We start from the raw sequence: 11,626 nt of genomic DNA, 5'->3' as shown, positions 1-11,626 counted from the left end.
ACAGAGCGTGGCTCCTTTTTCGACTAAAGTTAAAAATAAAAATCCGTTTTAAACACGTGCGTGGTGGAGTCTTTGTCGAATGGGGAGCAGTCTTGCAACTCCAGACAACAACTTCCACTTTGACTGACAATTAATTTCAATTGCGCATTCGCGTTAATCGCTCTTACAAAAACGAAAAAAAAATAGAGAAACTTCTTTGATACTACACACTCCCTCAATTATATGAATTTTCTCGGGCTTTTCCCAGTGTGTCGCCTTCTGCTGCTGCTCCTGCTGCTGGAGGAGATTAAAAATATAAGTGACAGCGCAACGTTGATGGGGGATTTCCCGAAAGGAAAATGTCAAGTTCAAGAGTCATTACAGCTGGCTAGATGGAGTAGAACAATACAGAGCAGACGGAACTTGGGGGCCCACAGATGCGAGTGGATCGAGTGGATTATTTTTGACGTTTATGAAGGCTCTAATTGATTTAAGGGAGCGCAACGCATTACGGCATATTCATTCCGAATTTATGTATTTATATTTTTTCGGTGGGGCACGTGGTGGTGGTGGGTTGCTGGCGGCTTATCAGCGGTGCGGTGGCTCAAATTGAATTAAGTGCACTGGACGCGTTGCCATCACGTGCAACAACGGGGCCTCGGAAAAGGTGATCCTGACGAAGGCAGGATGTTTGCAGTTGCTTTTCCAATGTCCTTTTTCGCCGGCGAGCTGCTTGTTGTTTGCACTTTTCAGCCTTTCCTTTCCATTTCGCTGCCTTCTTTTTTTCCCCCGCACGTCGACGACCTCGCACGTTCCGCGGTAAAGTCACGTATTTTCCAGGTAATTTACGTTGGCGAAACTGTTGCCACCAATATTTCTGGCCATGCTGGCCGTTGATTTTAGCCGCGTCTTTATCGGGGCGATGTTGTTGCACTCATTCCCGCTCCCCGTGTGCATGAAATGCGTTTTTTGGCCTTTGTACGTGAGCGTTGTCCCTTTTGCCCCGTCCGCTTATTGTTTTCTTCACTCCATCCACTGCTTCTACACTCCTGCCGCAACACCCACCAGTTATCCTGGCCGAGTGCAGCGAAATGTGCATAACGTGACCGGGTTTCTTAGTTGACTTTTAGCCGGCCAAGTCGAGTTCGAAAGTGCACAGGACACAGGAAATGGCGCACTCGCCGATGCTTCCACTGCTGCAACTGCTGCTATTTCACTTGAAAACTTTTCGACAACTTTCGGACAGTTGCCAGGGATACTCCCGCGTCCTTTGCTGCGAATCCTGCTGAGTTGTTTGTTTGTGCTGCTGCCACTGGCGCTGCTGCTGCTCCTGCTGCAACTGCAACTGCTGCGGTTGTTTGCGGTAAATTAAGTTGCTGCCATTGAAACTGCACTTGAGTTAATCGTTTAATTGGTTCATGTTCGGTGGCGGGTGGCCTTTGGGGTAAGGTGGCAACTGGAATTGATGGCCCAACTTTCATCGGGAGATCAGGCAAGCAAAGATCAAGCCACTCGCTGTATAAAATCCCAGTTAATCCTTGCCCATTTGAGAAGTTTATTTATTTAACGAGTATTCTTGTTAGGGATGCTTGAAAAGTTATTACACATAATATTCAGAAAATTTGCAAATTCTAATAAATCTCTTAAAATCACATATTAAGCCATTTAGTTTAGTTTATTATTGTATTCATATTTTATTCTATTTCTTCTTGTTTCTATTCCATTATATTCAAAATTGTTCTATATTTTATACATTTTACATCTTGTGTCCCAGAATTTTTCATAATAAAAGCGTAAAATTCATATTTATGCGCGGCCTCACGCATTTTACGAGATTCGTGAAGAGCAGGAAGTGAAATAAATAAATTAATATTTTATTCAAGTGGCGTGGAGGTAAGCACTCGATCTGGTTGGTCAGTAAGGGCCGAGACTGTTTTATGGCCAGGACTTGTTCCGAGTTGTTGGCCCGGTTTTATGATGGGTTGTTAATTTTTAAATGCATTTTTGCCCTCCATCTCGTCAGTTTGGTATGGTGGTATTTATGTGCGATCTGTGCCTCGGTTGGGGTACTCAAGTGGAGGCTGTTGATTTCATATCCAGCGGGTGCAGCACGCCAGTCTCGAATCAATATAATGTGTATGAAGGGGCGTGGCAGGGCGAGGGCTGAAAAAAGGGGTGAGCATGTGCTTGCCATAAAATCTCATGAAATATTTAAACAATCAAACTGCGAGTGGAGCATGGATGGTGTGGTTATGGGTGGTTAAAGTTAGCGAGTCTCCACTTTTGCACCTGCCAACTGACAGTCAGGAGATGTTGCTGCGCCATTTGTAGCCCAGTAAGCTTATTTAGCAGTTTCCGTTTCCGCTTACCAGTTCCAGCTGGCACATCCCGTGCTCCTTCGAGTCGTCCTGTGCAAGTTTAATGCATTTAACGCTTACATTTCAGCCCTCGAAATTGGCAGAAACGGAGCAAAGTTGGCCCGGCCCGCCCATCTGTCGATTGTCTTGTCGGAGTTTTCGTGCCCTTTTTTCCCATTGTCTCGAGTGCGCGCTGGCGCTCCAATTCTTCGGTGGAATTTCTCAGAAATTGTTGCCAAACAAACGAATTAAATTTCCAGCAGACGGCAACCCACTTGAACTATTTATATCCTTTCAGTTTCCGTATCTCTTTTTTGTGGCCAGCGGAGAACAAATCCCAGCGCTCATTGAGGTCAGATCGCATTGCGTTTTTCGGTTTTTTTTTTTTTATTTTGTGGTGACATTAGTGCAGGACACCCACTGTGCGCGTGTGTGTGTGAGGGTAGTTGCCAAAAAATAAATGGTTACAGTTATTGCTTTACTGCCATTTACCACCGCATGCTGAGCTCCGCCCGAGTTGTTTATTTCCCAAGGATGGAAGATGCTACAGATACTGCAGATATAAGTACGAGATACCGATAGATCGGGGATGAGTATGGCATCTGGATGACTTCGGCTATTTCCTCTTCTCCATTTGGTTAATTGCTAGCTTTGGGTAGTTTTTAATCTCCTAATGGCCCCATGGCGCTATCCTTTTGTCGGTGGAGCTTCAATCGATTTGCCAATTATTTCAATGATTCCAAACCGTTTGGTTTCTCTCCGCTTGGCTTTCACAACTGCTTTCTTCGTTTACCGGCTGTGGCCGAGTCGGGAAAGCTGGGAACTGAAAACTGAAAACTGTTGGATAAAGGCAGCCATGCAAAATTCTGGCCCGAGCGGAACGGAACGGGGCACAACGGACGATGTCGAGCGGAAGCGGAAATAATATTCCCCAGCTCAAGCAGCGGAAATGATTTATTAAAAAACGGACCGGCAGTCAACTGAGGAATCATAATAATCGCAACAATAACAAAAAAATGGTCGATGTAAGGAAAAAATGTCAGGGATAAAACTTGGTTTTGTCACACAATAAATCGCAACAAAAATCAAGTGAAACGAAACTGCCAGGAAAAAAGTTTGGTATCAGCGAATTTTCGGTACACTTTTTATATGAGAAATACAAAATATAAGATGTAGAATATCAATATTTAAATATGGGTTAATTGCAAAAATAAATGCAGTAAAACTAAGTTGGAAACATATATTTGTATGACAAGATTAAGTCCTCAGAGTAGATAAAAACGCATATTTTTCCTGTTTATCAGCATCCAATACAATTGCTCGACAATTACACTGAGGGAGGGTTCAGTGCTTAGTGACACAGAAATTCTGATTCTGCTGCTGACAGTTGGCAGAATAAAAGATACAAATGGAGCGCAGCGAGCGGAAAAACTGAAAACGTTTGCAAATGTATCTTTGCCTGCTTAAAGTGGGTGAGTCTTTAAGTCGGATTAAGCTACAGCCATGCATTTGATTTGATCATTGCCAGAAACCCGGGCACTTGAAGCATAATCACTGAGTGCTGCATGTGAAGTGGATTTTCCAATTATGTTTTATCACTAATGCAGTCCGTAAAGGTATTCAGCTTGGATTAATGTTATCTCTTCATTTCCTGGGCGCACACACCACACCACACCACGTGTCTTGAAATATCTTTTGGATTTCGGTTCGTTCGCCCCCACATGTCAATTAGCAGGAAACATCTCTGTTTCCCTATCATTAATTACAGCTCGATGGCTGGGTTCGTTTTCGGCTTGGGGCTGCCGAGAATTTATTTGGCCATCAAATAAACAAGCGACTGCAACTGCCACAAAAGCTGATATGCATTGCTTGGATAAACAACATTTTGTGGCTGCATTGCAAATTAAATTTGGCTAAAGCTCTTATCACTTATCACATGGCTGAGCCAAAAGCAAAGAACGCAGGACGAGCTGCATCCGCATGAGCGCACAAGTTGCAAAACTAATTAGCAGCAAAGTCAGTCAAGAAAATGTAGTCAGCTACCGCTGCTGCTGCTGCTGCTGCAGTTTCCACCAAAACGCCACAAACGCTCTAAACTGGAGTGAGTTATGGCCCGAAAGGATGGGCAAAAGTGGTGCATCAACCCATTTGCCAGCTGCACACACTAGCTAATAAATTTAACTATAATCCGGCATTGTTGCACTAAGTACTTTTCATATTTACACAATATATAAGCTAGGTGAACGAGCGCGTGTGTGTGTGTGTGTCCCGCATTTGCATTCCCATTCAGGCAGCCGACAGGCCTCAGATGCATGGCTAAAACTGCCTGAAACTGAAACAGAACTGGATGGCAGTTTCAGATTCAGTTGCAGAACGCCAGTCAGCCCCGGAGTTTGCTCTGTCTTATGGATACTGTCTTCTGTCTGCTGTCTTTCCTGGCCCCACAAATGGGTCAAAAAAGGAGGACGGCTCGGTGCGGGATGCCGCCTCTCCAGGCGACGTTAACCGCATGTGAAAACTTAACTTCCGGCGACATAAACACTGGCAAGGAGCAAGATGCAAGGAGCTTGCTTAAAGTGCACCCGGAACGAGCAACGAAAGTAAGTGCAGCGTCAAAGCCAGATGAAATATTCAAATGAACAACCAGCTGAGCCGAGCAGCAGAGAATATCATATATTGTGTATACCATAGTTGAGGTCAACTTTTTAGCACAGATGAACGGTTTATCTTAAAAAAATACCTGCATTATTCTGCAGATAAAAACATTATAAACTTATTCAAAGCTTTACACATTCTTAACAATTAAATGCATTCCTTTTTAATCAAACCAAATAAAAATTCAGATATATTATTAATTCATCAACCTTCTCAGTGTTATTTTAAACATGGCCTATTGCTCAATAATTATATCAAATATGTATGGTATCAGCCAGTGATTACAGCTAGGATACGCAATTGACAGACAGATTATTAATCATTCATTGCGTAAGTTTAATGGGAATGTATGAATTAATAATAATTTTATGGCTGTCAACTCTTCGTTTTGACCACACTGAGCAGTTATGTGATTGGTAAATACTAAATGTGCTCCAAATTAATTCCATAAATTAAATCAAATGATTTTTATTCTGTCATCTCTTGCAACACACTGTTGACCACAATTGTGTGTGGATAACCAGTGACACACAAGCAATTTGACTGACGTAAAAGTGAATGTGTCTAAGCAGAAGTTGAATCGCGTGTTTCTGTGCCAACGCATGTGTGTGTGTAGTTGTGCCACACTTGGCCACGTTTGCAGCCAGACAAAAGGATAACGACAAAAAGGTTGGCAACAATGCGGGCAGACAAGGATACTCGCCTACATGCCCCATGCCCCATACCGTCTTTTGCCTGGCAGGTTGTCGACCCGATTGTTGTCCCTGCGAACTGAACTTTCGAACCATTTCCGCCGGCTGCAGTTTCCAGGTTACCAGCTACCACGCACTGGGCCAAAATTAATTGCATACATGGCCCGCACACTTGATTTTCCCTGCTGATTTATACCTGAGAGTCTCGGAATGCAGCGGCATCTGTTGCCCCCTTAACTTTTGGCCAACGTCAGTGGAGAAATAAAGTGCCCAACTCACCGAAGACGATCGCATCCTGTTTCCGTAAGCGAAAGTTGTTCGAGCCCTTTTCGCTCCTGACTTTCAGCCAAAGTTTGGACAGTGAAAAGTTTGCCAGCGAGCCGGAGACCGAATCAATGATTAGCAGCAGGAGCAGCGGCATCAGTTTTGGAATCGAAGAACATAGTGGGCGGAGCTTTATGGCTGGCAGCTAGTTATAAAGTCATTTCGTTGTCTGCGCGTCTGAATCCAGACCCTGAAAACTACCACATATGAGCTCACGGAGCTCGTGGCGTTGTCGTCATGACCCAAAATTGCGCCGGAATGGCCCACTTAAAGGCGCCGTGAAGCCTGCTACAGATCCTTTGATGGCGATAAGGAGGCAAGCGACAAGGACGAGAAAGGAGCAGGCACGCAGGCAGCCCAAAAGCCGCTTAGGGTCCTGGGAACCCTGTCTCAGCATCTCGCCTCATTGCATGCCACGCCTGCTTGCCCCAAAAGGATCCCATTGCTGTGTTCCGTCTTACCGCAATCAAAATTGTTACTTTCTAAGCCAATATGTTTTATGATGTATGAAATTTGATGTTGCGATAACATTTTACACGCCTGGCTGCGCTTTATTTTTTGCCATCTTAAAGGCCCAGTTGAGACCTGTCGGCCCGACTGCCTGCGACTGCTTTTAGCCAGCTTTTAAAGAGCCCAGCTGAATTGGCAACCCCTTGCGGCTGGCTATGTATTTCACATTTTTTTTCTCCTTGCTTTTCTGAGCCCTCTTCTTTTTTTTATGGGGTCTGCCGCAATCAACGGCAAAGTTCAATGGGCCAAAACGGATGCCAAACTGCAACTAAATTCGGCTTTTACCAGTGAAATATTGTCAATTTCACAGCCACCCAATTGCGTGTGTATATGTGTGGGACGCCTTTCATGGCGGCAAGGCTAAAAAGTGCAGCTCTTTGGTGTTGATTTTTATCCCCGCACTAGACCAAGCGATTTATGCCCTAAAAGAGAACGACCCAGGTGTTCCAAGGTAGCCAAAGTTGTTCAAGATTTAGTGAGTTTATTGCAGGGTATCTTTGCATTATTACCAGTTATGTGAGGTAAGTTCTCATTATTTATCGCAAAGTACTAACACTGAAAAACAAATCTTAACCGAACTAAGGAAACAATCTATATTTTGACCAACAATATCTATTTTTAGATATTAATTACATAAAAGTAGAGCATTTATAGCTCGACTACGACTTTTTCCATTCTAGCCCCAATTGAAATGTGTCACCATTTTGCAGCGTTATGCATGCATCGCCCGCTCCTCTGGGCTCCATAAAAAACGGCGCTTATCATTCCCTTTTCTGCCGGCCATTTTGGTGGAGCGTTTTAGCTTAAGCGCCCATTCTTTCCGACAAAGTCTCTCCTACTCTCTCTCCCGCCATTTTAGCGGCCATTTTTGTTAGCTTAAAATATTCTTTTTATGCGCTCACGATTTTAATGCGCTTTGGCTATTTTTATGAAGCTTTTCTGTACTATGTAGCTCCACTGCTCAACCGCCTGTCATTTTGTATGAAATTCATGAAGCACAGCGCGGTTTTGTAAGCGGAAGACTTAAGCTGCCATTGGCCAGTGGTTAGTGGTGGGGGGTGGGTTGGAGTTGGGTGTGGGTTTTTTCTGGTGGTCCCAGTATGCAAATGCAATGGCCGAGCTATTTAATTATGTATTTAATGCTGCAGTTTGCATAATTAACCACTGCACTTAGGAGTGCACTTTTCGAGGGACTTGATGTGCACTAAAACCATCTTGTTAAAGACCTTATATACCTTATATGGATGCCTCCTCAAATGAGTTCTAAATGACTTGAGTTAACCATTTATCGCTTCGATGCGGCGAGAAGTCAGCACAGGAAGGAAATGCTCATGTATCCTGTCAGCCATTGTTTATTTATGCTGAGCAAACGCGACCGTGTGCGTTGCGTGTGAAATTGTCACGTCAACGGCAAACCAGAGAAAGTCAAAAGTGCGTCCTTGGATACCGTCTGCTGTTGGTTGGCACCTGCCGTTTGCTTTGACAAGAAATCAAATTAACAGGCCGCAACGTCTTGGTGCCCCAACGTGCCGTGCCTCATTCACCTGCTGAGCAGATATTACTCATACGCCACGTGGAAGATGGCACTCAAGTGACCCTTTGTGCGTTTGTCTGCCGCTTTGGCCAAACCATTGACCTGAAACCCCAGGGTCTGGCCAAAGTGGCACTACACCAGCAGCCTAAAATGACGAGCACTCTCGAGCCTCGATGCGAGTGCATTTGAGCCCCAGAGCTTTTACAAAAACAGGATCCCATGCATGCATTCAATTCTCAAAAAGTTTCCCACTACTGCTGGCTGTGAATGTTTTGCATTTTGTTTTGCCTTGACCAAATTGACCAAATGGGCGAAATTGTTAACTTTACATTTAAGCAGATTACAAAACATCAGCGCGAGTCTGGCAGGGTCTATCCTGGCTACGAGTTGCCCGACTTTCCCCGTTGATCCTGTTCATGTCAGGAGCTGCAATGCCTGTCAGCCTTGTGTCAATCATTTGCCACTGCGGCAGCCTGTAACTGGCTTTAGTGCGAAGATAATTGTTTTTTTTTTTTTTTTTGCTGTGCTCTGTGCGTTGGCTGCTCCACCCAGGCTTTAAATTATTTTGTTTCGCTTTTGTGCAGCATTTGTCCACCGAAAAAAAGGGCTCCAACGTGACAGTGGGCTAATGGATGTCGGTCCTTGCTCTCAATTGAATGTGACATCATCAGGCGCCCACCTCCGCATTCGCATCCGTATCCCTAACCAGAAGCCGCCAGAACGCGGCGATGGCTAATTGCCACCGCCTATTTGAGGCCAAAGCTAATTTCGATTAGGCAAAGCCGCAGACAGCATCAGAAATTTCTGTTTGGTTTCGGGTTTAAACGTTCAATTGCAATTGCGGTTGACCGGTAAAAAAAAAATAAAATGACTTCTTGAAAAGCAATTGATTGGGAAAGGGAAGAATCAATCAACTAAGCCAAAGTCAATGAGTTTGTAATAATTGGGGAAGTTTTGAGGTTTCTCCGGTAGCCCACATTTTAGAGACACCAAATAAGTTGAATACATAACATAACATAATTTGAACCCTTTTTTTTGCTATTTATTTTTCATGAGAAATATATACGTATTACCGAATTGTTTCACATGTTGGTAGCAGATAGACGTTGGCAGCAATGAGTGAAAGCATCGTTGATTAATTTAATTACGTGGCTCGGAGTCGAACGACGGCTAACCGCTTCAGTGAACCAATTGAAAAATATTTTATATTTTAATTGAATTGCATTAAAATGCAATGCGCAATTTAATTATCATGGACTGAGGGCTGTTGACGGTTGGCATCGCGGCATGTCAATTGATTTGCCAACGGCGGCATGCCACATCGCAGACATTGGCAACAATGTTCTCACTGCCACAGCTTTTTCTGTGGATCCGTGTGCACATCATTTGATAATTCTAATTAGTATTAGAGTTACACATTCGGATGACCAACCAACGGGATGACAGCTATAATGGCATATCATTATATGATAGCTCGCTAATGAGGCGGTAATAATTGGTCTAATGAATCGAATTTAATCGAAATGTAAAAAATACAAATACCATCCTATCTTTGTTGCTAGCTCTAATATATTTCATTTATATTGTTTACAAATCACAGAGGCCCATAAAGTATTTTATTGGCCACACAATAAGGGGAGCACTTACCCACCATCATTCTTAACTCGTTGACAGCTTGTAGCCTTTGAGGGCCAAATCGTATTGTCCTTAATTGCTTTTTAAAGGTCTGCCAACTGAGTGAATCAAAGTCTGGCTGCCAAATAGATGGGTGTGTGCACATGCATATGCACATACATATGCACATGCACAGGTGTATGTATATATGTGGAGATCGCTGGGCGGATGCCCATGCAACATTTGTTTCAAGCAATTTACTTCAACATAATCATATTAAATTTTCTCCACCTACTCGTTTAGCTGGCTGGTCCTTCTGCTCCTTGTGCTCCTGTACGCTCTGTATGTGTGTTTTTGTGGGGGCGTGCACATCGTTTTTGTCTAGCAGTTGCCACCTGGACTCCAGTGCTCGGCCTGTGTATCTGGAAAATTATACTTAAAAGCTGGGAGCGTCCTTCGTACAGCACACACACACACAAACACATGCGTCTGACTTTGTAAGCTGCTGGCTGACACCAATAGAGACTCCGGTACACACGGTTGCAGGGTGTCCTTTTTATAGTTGCTCTGCGGCAGGACTCCTCCGACTCCGGTGTGTTTATTTTTTTCCCCGCTCTGCAGTTTGTGCCTGCCCTGCCCAGGTCGTTGGCTTTTTGGCTCACACATGGGGGCGTTTTCATTTCCTTGCTGGCGGCAGGAACATGCAACATCCAGGGAGTTTGCTTTCTGGGTTCCTGGGCTCCTGCCTTGCTGCATACACTACAGCAATTATAATTTCCTTCTAATTTCATTTGTAATAAAGTAAAAGGCCTCGCCACGGCTCGAGTCATGCGGTGATTATGCAAATTCCCTGAAATCCATTCGCCACACCCAATCATTTCCACAACTCACGGCTGTGTGGGGCAAGATCATTTCCTTCGGCCAGTCGACCATGAAGGTTCTTTGGCTGCTTCTTCTGGGTAAGTTTGTGGCATATTGAGTATCTGACAGCGACTTCAAACCCAGCTTTAAGTATCGTATCTGAGGTCAACGCAGGGCGAGGGAAATTGTACCAACTGCGCTGCTTGGGTCGAGCGTGCGGTATGTGGCTATAATAATAGATGCTACACCAGTTTCAAGAGCACCTGCGAAATGGAAATGATCAACTGCAAGCTACCGGACGTGTACAGTAAGTTAGGCAGTACAGTGAATAATCAGTATGGGTCACATACTTCATATATGCTTGCAGAATTCAAAGAAACACCCTTTTATGGACACTGCTTTAGAGCCACCATACAAAAGTGCAAGGCCTATTCCTTGTTGCAGCAGCTGAACAAAAAGGACAGCTCCGTTGAAATGTTCGCTTAGTTAGTAACATTTATTAATAATATTGTGAAGCAAATATGGCGCACAACATACGAAATTGTACCGAATAATATTAAAAAACCATTGTTTAACCCTTAACCCCCTTTTAACTGCCATAATAGGCTGGCAGTGAATAAAATATTTTACTTAAATCAGCCAATTTAACTTCAAAAGGACTCGCAGTTCTTTGTGGGTGCGGGAGTTCGTGGTTACCCAGCAGTGCAGAACGGCCATTAATATGGGTGCATTTTTTTTTTTTGCAACCTTTGCTTTTAAAAACAAACGGCAACAGTAGCAACATAAAGAAGAATTGCATCAAGCATATAAATGGATAAACATTTATTGCAGTTTATTGAAAAATTGGCGGTTAAAAGGGTTACCAGAAGGGGGAAATTTGCACGACCGTTAAGCGTTTTAATTTCACACAAGAGACGCGGAGTTAAATGCGCTACATTCAATTGCTTGGGGTCTATGCGTTTTTTAAAATGTGTACTAATAAAACATATTATAATTAGTATTCAGTGAACATGAACATAAAACAAAATGATTGTGATTGATAAATGGCAAATCATACTAATATTTATTACTCCCCTGTGCATTTTTTAGTGCTGCTATCC

The 11,626-nt window shown here is 43.6% G+C and overlaps 1 protein-coding gene and 1 pseudogene across 1 annotated transcript; one reads left to right on the top strand and one right to left on the bottom strand.

Moving 5' to 3' along the window:
• Positions 1 to 9,675: 9,675 nt before the first annotated feature.
• Positions 9,676 to 10,421, bottom strand: LOC116801607 (annotated as a pseudogene).
• A 138-nt stretch (positions 10,422 to 10,559) lies between these two features.
• LOC6617085 lies at positions 10,560 to 11,161 on the top strand. Its single transcript, XM_002041377.2, has 3 exons — positions 10,560 to 10,624; positions 10,678 to 10,833; positions 10,894 to 11,161. The coding sequence occupies exons 1-3, from the start codon at positions 10,597 to 10,599 to the stop codon at positions 11,010 to 11,012; spliced, it is 303 nt and encodes a 100-aa protein (XP_002041413.2). The 5' UTR covers positions 10,560 to 10,596; the 3' UTR covers positions 11,013 to 11,161.
• The last annotated feature ends 465 nt before the right edge of the window (positions 11,162 to 11,626 follow it).

The sequence above is a fragment of the Drosophila sechellia genome, chromosome 3R (assembly GCF_004382195.2).
Source record: "Drosophila sechellia strain sech25 chromosome 3R, ASM438219v1, whole genome shotgun sequence".
Taxonomy (NCBI): Eukaryota; Metazoa; Arthropoda; class Insecta; order Diptera; family Drosophilidae; genus Drosophila; species Drosophila sechellia.
This window is presented reverse-complemented; position numbering and strand designations above follow the sequence as displayed.